This window comes from Haliotis cracherodii, unplaced genomic scaffold (genome assembly GCF_022045235.1).
Source record: "Haliotis cracherodii isolate W230 unplaced genomic scaffold, xgHalCrac1.p SCAF_16, whole genome shotgun sequence".
Classification (NCBI taxonomy): Eukaryota; Metazoa; Mollusca; class Gastropoda; order Lepetellida; family Haliotidae; genus Haliotis; species Haliotis cracherodii.
In genome coordinates this window covers 16,274,605-16,287,101 of record NW_027266271.1, presented here as the reverse complement: position 1 = coordinate 16,287,101, position 12,497 = coordinate 16,274,605, and the positions used below count along the sequence as shown (strand labels likewise).

Sequence of the window (12,497 nt, the reverse complement as noted above, 5' to 3'; positions counted from 1 at the left end):
TGATTCAAATTCAGTTTCCATGACAACCATCACATGTCTACTGACATGGAAGCCTGCAGATTTTTGTAATATATTAACTCAATTTCAAAGAAAGCATACGCAGTTTGAGGCAACTGATTTAAGGAGAGAGGTATTATATTTAAAAATACTTTTGTTGTAGCCAATCAGTGATTAGAGTCTGTAAATCGAATATTGTCCGACTTTTCTTACATGACTCTCCGCAGCCCCCATTAGTGACATATACGAAATGATACCGTAAATCATGAAATTAATGCGTCATGATAATAATGCAAACATGAGTACCAAAACAAGTATTAAAGAATGAACACTTGTCTTCCTGATCACACTGTTGGTAGAGGTCGACAATTTACCACATGGTTGGTGTACTACGATACTCTGGGACCACTAATTTTAGTTCGTTATAACCGTAGTTCATTATAAGCGTAGATATAGCATACATACAGCAAATGGCCAGGACAAAATAAAACCAGTTCATTATATCCGTCTGTTCATTACAAGCATGTTCGTTATAAACGTAGTTTACTGTACAACAAATCTACACAATAAACTTTGCTTTGATTTCTTTTCATTCTCTCTGATGAGGGAAGTTTCCTGCAAACATGCCAAGTGTAGAATTTTCTTATCGCATTGTGTATCTTGTACCGTACCGCATTACATACCCAGGTTTGGGAAAGTTGAGACTGAGATAAGTTGCTAGCATTCAACAACATATGACTCATTTAGCCTTAAGCTCTCCAGATGATCTGGGCAATATATACACCAACATGATTAACAGACAGACAGACAGACAGACAGACAGACAGACAAACAGACAGACAGACAGATTTATTTGTATAAGGCCATTTGACCCATTGTACAAAATACATTTACATTATATTTAGCTAAGAGTTACCTAATTGATACTTTTTGTGTGTGTGTGTTGAGAACATGTACATTAGAAATTTGCAAAATTTATCATTGTATCGTTGTTGGATAGTTGACAGAGTCTTTCTAAACAAAAATAATTACGATTAACTGTCTTTGGGATATACACTTCCCAACGACCCATGAAGAGGACACTTCCCGCCGCCGCATAAAGAGGACACCAACATGATTAACTGTCCACATTAGTGCTTCCTGTCATGATTCAATTCATCATATATATATAATTAGGGCTTGTGTTACCATGGTAACAGTATTGTCCTTCCCATGCTATTAGACTGAGAAGTTTGGTACAACTACGAGGCAACAAATATTGTGAGTAATGGGTTATGTACAGAAACCTGAAAGGGTCATTCTAACGTTTTTAACGTTTTTAGTCTTTTTTGTCTTTGTTGTTTGATGCCACACTCAGCAATATTCCAGCTATATGACGGCGGTCTGTAAAATCAAGTCTGGACCAGACAATCCAGTGATTGACATCATGAACATCGATCCACGCAATTGGGACATGATGACATGCATCAACCAAGACAGCGAGCCTGACCACCCGATCCCATTAGTCGCCTCTTATGACAAGCATAGTCACCTTATACAGCAAGCATGGGTTGCTGAAGACCAATTCTACCCCGGATCTTCACGGGTCTATGTTTTAGTACCCATGTACTTTAAGTAGAATTGTTATTGCCAATGAAATGTTCCTGAATTTACCAGCCTCTGTTACCATGAACCAGCGGGAACAGTAATTTGTAGGAACAGCAACAAATTTGTATTACAATCGCCCAAAGAAAGGAGGACTTTACAGGTAAACATGGCCGACAATGATGTCATTCCTGTTTGATTTTGAAAACGTCTGTCAACACAGCTATACCTTCACTTTCCTTGTCTCATGATTAGCAGTGGACACTGGCTAAATAAGGAGACCAGTAGTGTAGTTTGTACATCGTAGTCTGTCATGGTACACCAGGTACTAAAAAGTATACTTAAAAGTGGTATCACGGTACCTAAGAGTGGTACCTGCAGGACAATGGCCTGTTTAGCATTAGAAACTGACATTAGTCCTGTCATGCTAATATCCATGATAGTTGGAACCAAACTTCTCAATAGTACTAGTACAAATTGGAAGATTTTAAAGGGTTTCCACATGTCACTGCATATATATTTCATATTATCATATTCGTAAGAACACAAGCTGGACATAACACAGCAAAACAAGTTTCAATTAATAAAACCAGCATTTCACACAAGGTTAATATTAAAAGCAAGCGTAACCATGGTAACAAAAACAAGATATGTTAATTATCTAAGGTATCCTAACTAAGAGTCACAGGATTGTTACAAAACAAGGTATTGAACTAAAACTTTCTAAGACTAGATTTAAACTGTAACAATAATTAAACAGTTACTTAAAGACCCGACCAAATGAAACTTTAATTCTCATTATGATAATATGCAAAAAACATAGAGCTATATAAACAATGTATAAACACTATTTCCCCCAAAGCAAAGAAATCACAAACTCTACCTTCAAGACCAGGCAAATCCCAAGTTTTTCTCCGATTTGGTAAATAGTTGCTTGAATGGAAGGACTGGTAAATATCGTTGATTAATTTCATCATTGCCAGATGTTTCATTATCCATACATAAACATTGACCTCGTCAAAGATGTCCGCTCAATGTACAAAGCTTAAAGTAATTATTGTCCAAAACAGAAGGAAAGGACCACCAGGGTGTCCTCGCTTCCTATACAGTAAGAGGATTACGTTGTTAAACCTAGTTAATTACTTGTCAAATATGTGGGAGGAAGCACTAGGTTTGACCCCCAGACTGAGGTCACTTGCACCAGCTTTCGGTTCTGTCAAACTGGCAGTGTGGTTCAGAAGCTGACGACAGTTTTTATTGAGACTAGTCCATTAACAGTGAGTATACAGTGTGGGTTATATGTTGTTGATGTTTGTTGTTCAACGTCGCACTCAGCAATATTCCAGCTTTATGACGGAGGTCTGTAAATAATCGAGTCTGGATCAGACAATCCAGTGATTAACATCATGAGCAATGATCTACCCAACTGGGATATGACATGCATTAGGGCTGGGACGAGTCCAAATTTACTACCCGGGGACCCACCTCCCTATTACCCGACCCTACCCGGGTACCCGCTGTAGGTCTCAAGAGATAGGTAAAACATGTCTGATTGGGAATAGTTTGACCGTACTCCTGTCAAAATAAATTTAGATACACGTATAAACCAATCTCGTCATGCATACACTGAAGTTGACTGATGTTTTATTATTATGCAAACATATAGTGTGTGCAAAGTCAGAAAGAAATGTGGACATTTATCACTTATAGTGTAACCATAGAGTTCTAGATAATTTTTGCCATTAAACAATATAATCACATGATTATCCACGGGTCCAGGTAGTCCTGACGGTACCCGGGTCCTACTCAGTACCCATACGACCCGAGTACCCGGGTTGCCCAGCCCTAACATGCATCAACTTTGTCAGTGAGCCTGGCCACCTGATCCCGTTAGTCGCCTTTTACAGCGAGCATGGGTTGCTGAAGACATATTCTAGCCAAGATCTTCACAGGTATGATGTTATATTTACAGTAAACTACAGATATAACAAACTCAAATGGATCACTTATTTTAGTTCATTATAAGCATAATGACAACATCTATACAGCAAATGGCCGGGACCAAAAAATATGTTCCTAATATCCATCAGTTCATTTTAAGCGTGTTCATTATAAACATATTTTACTGTATTATTATTTTCATGTTTATTATGGAAGAAAGGTTCATTTCTATTGTCTGTAACCTCAATGGACATTGGACTTTTTCTACAAAATGTGATTCTGATTTTACCATTCATGTCAAATATGACTTTATACAGTTAGTCACTTTAATTACATTTAATATTTTGTACAATTTACACAATTCTTAACCTTATTTCAGACCTTGAACTTAGCCAAAAAATGTAGGCCACAATGAATTAATTGTTACATTTTTACATTACAGTTATAAAAAATGTAAGTTGGGAAGCATTCTAATTCCATAATCTTTCTTAAACAAATTGATCACGGCACCCTTTCCTAAAGTGCGATGACACAATTGTCTGGCCTAAATCATGAAAATATCTTGACTTTTAAAAATACATTTGTAATGTTTTACAGCAATGGGAACGATATTGATGTCCATTAGCCAGTGGTAATCCATTGATAAAATTTCAACAGTATTACACTTTGCAGAGCTCCAGATAACTTTTGAAGCAATTGAGTTTTTACTCTAGGGTTTCTATCTTAATTGGGTTACCGTATTCGACGTAATAAGTAGGGCTGCAATGATACAGGAAAGTCACGATACGATATGCATCTCGATATTCTGGTCACGATACGATACGTATCTCGATACACAATGATAAAAAAACAAACACTTAAAGCATGTCAAGATTGAACCTTTCATGATTTTAGAACAGTCAAAATTATTTTATAATAACAGGACTACTGAAGTTGTTCATCTTTCCTTCAAAACAATTCAAAGTTCAAACACCAGAAAATAATTAATGTACTCCACCAGTGATACAACTTCAAAGAATTTTTATGCATTGGTCGAAGAAATTGTATCTGAAATTATTGTTTTATCAGGAATAATTTATTCCGATATCGTGTTACCTTAGTTGCAGTTTTTACTATATATATATTTATAATTATAAGAGCCACAAGTGTGGCATTTTTGTACTGGTGATTGCTGTTGCAGGATATGTTTACGTTTGGAACAATTTGACCAGTCACCCTAGGGACTACATGTATTTCGATTGTGATAACGTTATGTTGACATATATTAGTCAAATTGCCACAAATATGACTTTTAACGAGTCAAAGTATGGCATTTTTAATATATGTATCCATTCTCTAGCAACTAAAGTTCGTTTCAATGCGTCAAAAGCAGTAATCTGACCGTGGTTGCTGTATCTCTTCACACACGATTTCACATAACTTAACGAAAACAATATTAAATGAAATTTTGAATAAAATTAATAAAATATATTACAAACACAAGTCCAGAAATACAATGAACATGTTTTGATAACAAGACAGTATAAAATGGTATTGAATTGCGTACTTCAGTTCGGATTTGCTGACTGGTATTTTTGGTGTTATGTGCTTTGGGGTGATCAGCTGATAATGTTTTATGAGATGGGAAAAAACGTCAGTCGGTGTAAAACCTGAGCTTATTAAAAATGTAAGTACGTTTTTGGGAGCCATGCGTTAGCGCGCGCTATAACCAAGTTAGCGGTTTATTGAAAGGCACAATAGCGAGGAAACGCTGTACTTGAGATTTGCGTTCCGTATCATGGCGTATCGATAAATGGGCCCACGTTTTTCGTATATCGTATCGTGGGTCAAGTATCGCGATACATCGGAATATCTGTGTATCGTTTCACCCTTAGTAATAAGCGCCCCGCTCTAATAAGCGCCCAAGGCGATATTTGCAAAAACCACGAAATTTACAACTCTGTTGTTTTTCACCAAAATAATATTCTAATAAGAGACCCCTATTTCAAATTTTGAGAGCGCCCTGGGCGCTTATTATGTCGAATACGGTATTACAATTTTCATTGAGTAACCAATACTTTTTCACTCATCTATTCATCACTCCATTGTTTTTTTGCAAAATTAGTGAACATTTTAAGATTTGAAACAAAATGAAATAATGCTGAAAAAGCTTCATTGGGTATTTACGCATGCTGTTTTTATACATTTGAGTTTTTCATTTAATGCATGCGTTTCTGTACCCAAGTTAATTGAAAGTTATTGGGTTTTGAATATTTTTTTTGGTATTTTACGCAAATACGCTTCATATCTGTAGCTCTGACTGTGCCACAGGGTGTCAGCTTCATGTGGGAGGATAACCTAAAGTGATGCAGGTCTTTGCCACTTTCGTGAAACCTACAAGCACAGGTATGGGGATGACTATCTAGAAACATAATCAGCCAAATTTGAACCCATGACCATACTTTTCTGGCACACCTAAGGGATGCAAATTCTCATTAAATGACCAGTAGCCACCAGTAGCCAAATATCTCTTTAGTCAGCAGATCCAGATGAGAATAGGTCTCCAGCAACCCATGCTTGCCGTAAAAGGAGATTATGCTTGTCGTAAGAGGCAACTAACAGGCTCTTGGACTTGGTTGATACTTGTCATCGTATCCAATTTGCTCATGATGCCAATCACAGGATTGCCTGGTCCAGATTTGATAATTTACCGGTACAGATTGCCGTCAATAGCTGGAATATTGCTGAATGCGGTGTTAACAACAAACAAAGAAATCTACAGAGTATGAACCATACTTTACATGATTGAGTGAGTTGTGTTTGGAGTGAGTGAGTGAGTGAGTGAGTGAGTGAGTGAGTGAGTGAGTATGGTTTTACACCGCTTTTTAGCAATATTCCGGCAATATCACAGCGGGGGACACCAGAAATGGGCTTCACACATTGTACCCATGTCGGGACTCGAAGCTGGGTCTTCGGAGTGACAAGCTAACGCTTTAACCATGAGGCTAACCGACCGCCCCAGTTGTGTTTGAACAGTTTTCCAGTTATGTCACAATGTGCCAGCTTAATGTGAGAGGAAAGCTTGAAGTGATGCAGGTCTCAGACATTTACCACTTTGGAGAAACCTACTGGGATTTCATAAGGATATTAGATTTTTTAAATTAAAACTATGTGCCTCAATACTTTTACTTTGTAAGGAAAAACACCATGAAACAAGGACATTTTTGTGGAAGACAGTCTCTTTTTTTTTGACAGTCTGAATAATAATAATTTTTTAAAGTCTTTTCTAGGACAATCTTTTAATGGATAAAATCCCAGTCCCCCCCCCCCCCCCCCCCCCCACCCCTCCTCCCACAGAATAAGAATATCAAATGATCGGACCTTAGACTAAGACAACTTACAGGGCCACCCCTGTGCTTTATGACCTGAATCAGTAGAGGGAGAGCTGGTGCAGCTATACTCGGCAACTGAAAACCTACAGCAAGTCTAGGCTTACAGGAAGATACAAAATGGTGGATCTTATTCACAAGTATACAAGTATACTTTTACAATATGTATTGCAATATATTGCCGACAAAAAAATATAAATATCCACCCATTTTAGGACACTGGAAATTTAAGACATTGTTATATAAAAAAAAATCTGCTTTCAGCTTAACACTGCAATCATATTCAAGACAGGACAACATGCATGTTTATTCAGATCACAAATGATAAACTATTCTCCTATATCTGATGTCTGTCATCACTCATGTATCAAGGTCAACAGGTGGCACACTTTTCAGAAACATCACTTTCAGGTACAGAATATTTTTTGTCAAAAATACTCCCACTGCCCACTACTTGTAAGTCCCAAACAACAATTTGCAGCTGAACCTATTGTGCTGCATTTTTTTCAGACTAAACTTTCCTGCCGCTTTAAATAAGCTTCAGCTTTTCTTTCAAGTATAATCTTAGGTTCTTTGAGATGCTCAGTTCATAATTTGATGACAGGAATAGCTAGATGATTCAGTATAGATAAACACATTATGCATTATCAGTTCTATCATGTCTATGAGAAACTATCCAGTTTAATGTTAAACTAAATTTATAGACTAACATGTAGTCTCTGAAATGAACATATCTTCCATAAAAACACAGTTGTTATACAGTTGTATCAGGGTCAGTATGATAGACTACTGACTTTAGTATATACAAAGTTACAGTTAACATAATAATACACTCACTAAGTTAAAGTACTGTGTTAGTAATGTTACCATGGTTACAATGATGTCATGTAGCAGTAAACAGGAGGTAGTGAATATTGTAATTTCACAGGCTGCCACAGACTACTTCCCAAAACTCAAGATTTTATGAGCTCCTCGTTCTCTTGCTGCCACTCACAATATTCACTCCCCTCACCATCATAAACAGCCACATAACAATGGTATTAGATGGAGTAGTTCACAACTACAGTAAGTTTGTACTAAAAGTAAAGTAAATCCAAACCTGATGCTTGAAAATAAAAAAAACAACAACATAATCACAACATGCATGTATCACATATCTTAAACTAAAGTAACATGCATACATGACTAATTTCCAATCTCAGTAAAATCAGATCTAAGTTCTTGCTGCCGTTAAAGAAAGATCTGAGGACATCCCATTACGGGTCACGTCAGAACGACCTTTCGCGAACTTTGACCAACCACTGAAATGACTAACAAGGAGTCGACATCAGCCAATTAGAAAGCAGCTTTCTCGTTGTTTCAACCTGGCGACTTCCATTTCACACTACGCTTGAAAAATATGTTGACACAATTCTCATTTAAAATTTGGAAACTGAGCAAACAAACATTCCGGAATGTCTAATATATGGTTGAGATTGTATAGCATGGCTTCCCACGTACTGTGCAACGCCTCCTCTGTTTATCCCATGGAAGCAAGAGATAGACGATAATTTTGACGGAATCAGTCGTACGGGCCGTGACTGTCGTTTGGAATATCACATGTTAACGTTTTCGAGGTTGCATGATTAGAAAACACGTTCTGACTGTCACTGTCATGATCTGGTAAGCGACGCTTTGATTGGTCGGATGAAAGGTCGTTCTGATGTGACCCGTAATAGGATGTCCTCAGATCTTTGTTTAGCCTTGACGAGAACTAAGATCTGATTTCAATGAGATTGGAGTTATTTCCAACCTGTACACTTCATAAACATTTCACTTGATCTAAAACTAACATAACAGATCTTCAAACCATGCAGCATTGAAATCATCCAAATATGACAAAAAGTATTTTTTGCCATTTTTACATGTTATATGTAATGGAAGTGTAACGATACGATGGGGGTTAAGATATCCTGTTACTATGGGTGAGATACAATTCGAATCTTGATACATGACTTTTATTTAATAAGTTGATATTCCTTCTTATTGCAGTTGAATCACAACCCTGAACCTTGATTAAAAACATGAAAATATCTGAGTTGGCGGCACACATGCGCTGCAAATCCTGCAATCGAACGAAATCTGCATGACTGTTTACGAACCGGGTTTCGATTTCGTTGCGCAATTTTGATTGGGCTTTGCATAGACTCGTTAGTCCAGCCAAAATGTAACTCCATAACACCAGCCTAGTTTGGCAAGGGTGGAAACTGGATTTTTCGGGAAGATGCATCAGGTGGAACTTGAGCAAACACTGAACGCCAATATAAATGAAGGACACTTGGATTCTTGAACCAATCAGACGTCAGCTTTCTTTACAACCTTGATTTGGAAATTTTGATCTTAACAAAAGAAGATGCCCTCATGCCCAGAAATGACATGATGTATAAAATATCCACAACATAATGTGGTGGCTTTTATTATTTTCATTCTGAATAGGCCAAGTAACTTAATTTTCGAGATATAGACTTCAGATAGGCTGGCCTGAACATTTCACCTATGTGTACCAAGAATTAGAGTAGGCTGAATAGTTAACCTGACATAACCTCCTGTGAAGGTGTCAACAGAACTTCACACAGAGAGGAAAAATATCTGATTTTAATGAGATTGCAGTAAGTGCAGTGTCTAGGCTGAGACTAGAAACAGCCATCAGATCACTGACATAGACTCCCAGGCCACTAAAGCTTCTATAGGGCTGTGTATTGGGGAAAACATTGTGTTGCAATATATTTCGATGCAGGTATCTGTACTGCAATACGTATTGCGATATATTAGGAGCTGAATTTTTTTACACTGATTGTCCATACAGATCCTAGTTTTTACATACTGGATAAAAATCACTTCCCCCTTTCTGCTGTTTTTTGTGACAGAATGTCTGTATAGATCTTAAGATAAACTATACATGGAATTTGTAATATTTTTTACTCAAAATACCACAAGACAGAAAAAATATTGCAATACCGTATTCGACGTAATAAGCGCCCAGGGCGCTCTCAAAATTAGGAATAGGGGGCTCTTATTAGAATATTATTTTGGTGTAAAAAACAGAGTTGAAAGATAAACTTTGTGGTTGAAGCTGACAACCTGAAATGTTTATGTACGACAGATATATTTTTCCAGAATTAAATTGCTCATAATTAAGGGTGCATATAACACACGAGTGCGTATCATACGCGAATAACTAAGTCTTGTGTACATTGATCAGTTGGAAGGGGTGCTAATTGGGATTGTTCACTTGCCAATATATTAACAAATATCGCCCTGGGCGCTTATTGAAGAGGGGCGCTTATTACGTCGAATACGGTATGTATTGTTTGAAAAGCATATTTCAGTGTATCGGTATACCGGTAATACAGTGTAGTCCTATTATTTTGTAATGAAACACCCTGTAACTGGTCATAAAAAGATGTAAATGGAAATTATGAAATGAAATGTGAATCTAAACATGTCAACTATAAACTTCCTTGATACTTGACAGTGATGTGACCGTTCTTGAGTGCTTATTCCAACTGCCTAGGTAATGTTAAACCAGCACTAACATTACACCTGACCTCAATATCTGACCTGTGACCTCAATATCTGACCTGTGACACAAACAAGGAACAGGGTTATACTTACTCTCAGTGTAGGCGTAGTCATCGTCATCTGCCGCTCCTACACTCAGGTTGCTCACTTTCCCCGCTGATCCATCAGACCCTGCAACCAACAAGGAAGAAGGTCATTAACCAAAGGAATGGGGGGGGGGGCTGGGTTGAAGGGGCAAGGAGCAGTGAACTAGGACTGTACCATTGCCCACCCCAACCCCTTCAAATACATGTTGCATCTTTTCATTACAACTTCCCCCTCTCCCTCCCTAAAGTAAATGACAAGTCCCTAAATAATGTTCAAATATATATATAAACAATATTTGAAAAATAGATATGTGTCATATTTTCTGGCCTTCCTGAGCCCCATAGCCCCCCAAAATTGTGATAAACTTTGGCACACCATTGAAAACTGAAACAGCATTTAAGCAAAAGAATTTTACAAATATGTACTCTTTGGCATAAAAATACCCAACAGACAATATATTTAATACTTAAAGAAAACCATCAAGTTGTGAGTATAATTCATTGGCTAAAAAACATATCTAGAGAAATCTTACCCTCTATATCATTCGTTGGGGTTGGTGCAAGAGCTGGGTAGTCATCCCTCAGCTTCTTCAGCAACTCGATCAGCTTATCCTTGTTACTTAGCAACTTCTTTGATAACTTTTCACTTTTCAGAGCTTCCAGAAATTTATCAAATTCTGCATAAAAAAAGAAATTACACAACATATTATAACTTTCATACATCAAAACTGAAAAGAATTATTACGTGACATAGCTTCAGATAATTATTCTGTTTTCTGAGAACAAACACACATACATTTTTAACTTCTTTCAAGAGTTTGAAAATAATATCATGCAGTCTGCAATGTTACAGAAACATGTAATCATTGTGGCGACCTGCAATTTTATGTTGAGGGGCGGTCGGGTAGACTAGTGGTTAAAGCGTTTGCTCGTCCCGCTGAAGACCCGGGTTCGATTCCCGACATGGGTACAATGTGTGAAGCCCATTTCTGGTGTCCGTGATATTGCTGGAATATTGCTAAAAGCGGCGTAAAATCATACTCACTCACTCACTAGACGACCAAGAACAAAATTATCAGCAGTACATATATCAATCAATTATCACTCATCAGTTGTTTGCTGAAGTTATATCAACATGACTTTACTGTTGATGATCATCTGTTGATAAACATACAAATTCCATAAAACAAAAGGATTATTCTCTCCCTGCTCTTATTTTATTCCTGCCTGCATTATTTGTCTACTTCGTGATACCACGGACTGGTTATATAGGTCCGTGGTGATACCCACTGGGAATGGGACACGAGAACTTGAAAATGTTTACAAATTCGCCTTAGGCTTGGTACAGCAATGTCTTTCGCGAGTCGGTTACTTGGATAGATCGAGTGAAAGTGAATGTGTTTCCTCACCTGATAAAGCATTGCGAATGCTCTCGTGAAACTGTGCCATCTTTGATTAAATGTACCCTTCCAAAAACTTCAAAATTACCAATAAAGGTATGTTTGACAGCTCATGTCTCTCAAAGTTCGTAATTCTCTTCCGGGTCCAGCCTTTGACTTCCTGCTTGCGGTAAGGTCAAAGTTCATATTGTTGACGCCATTTGATTGGCTGGCGAAATGTTTAGCTGTGCCGTTTTCCTCCCTGACGCATTCATCTTGAAAAAAAGTTCTTAAATACTTATATTTCGACCCGGCTCTTATTCAAGGCAGGCGTTTACCCAAGGATTTTCAAAATAATAACTTAAACAAATAAAAAGGCTTGATATGTGCTCGTAATGATTTATGTTAGTATTTTCATTTAGTAATTAAATACAATAAATGATAACTGATTGACGTTTAAATTCATAAATTCACAATCTCATTAAAATCAGATCTTAGTGTTCGCTACCTGTGGCGTAGTTACTTCGTACCACAAAAAAGCAAGTGCTTATACTTTAAAATCGTCACAAAAATGAAATAAA

General features: G+C 37.3%; 1 protein-coding gene across 2 annotated transcripts in view; it reads right to left on the bottom strand.

The window, feature by feature from the left end:
• LOC139463876 (src kinase-associated phosphoprotein 2-like) overlaps positions 1-12,088 on the bottom strand; it is a 34,619-nt gene extending 22,531 nt beyond the window's left edge. For both annotated transcript variants that reach the window (XM_071245286.1, XM_071245285.1), the window contains exons 1-3: positions 11,947-12,088; positions 11,071-11,214; positions 10,545-10,622 (exon numbers count right to left, since the gene is read on the bottom strand). In XM_071245286.1, coding sequence (XP_071101387.1) covers positions 10,545-10,622; positions 11,071-11,214; positions 11,947-11,986 — 262 coding nt within the window. In that variant the 5' untranslated portion in view covers positions 11,987-12,088. The remainder of the gene's footprint in view (positions 1-10,544; positions 10,623-11,070; positions 11,215-11,946) is intronic.
• Between the last annotated feature and the right edge of the window lie 409 nt (positions 12,089-12,497).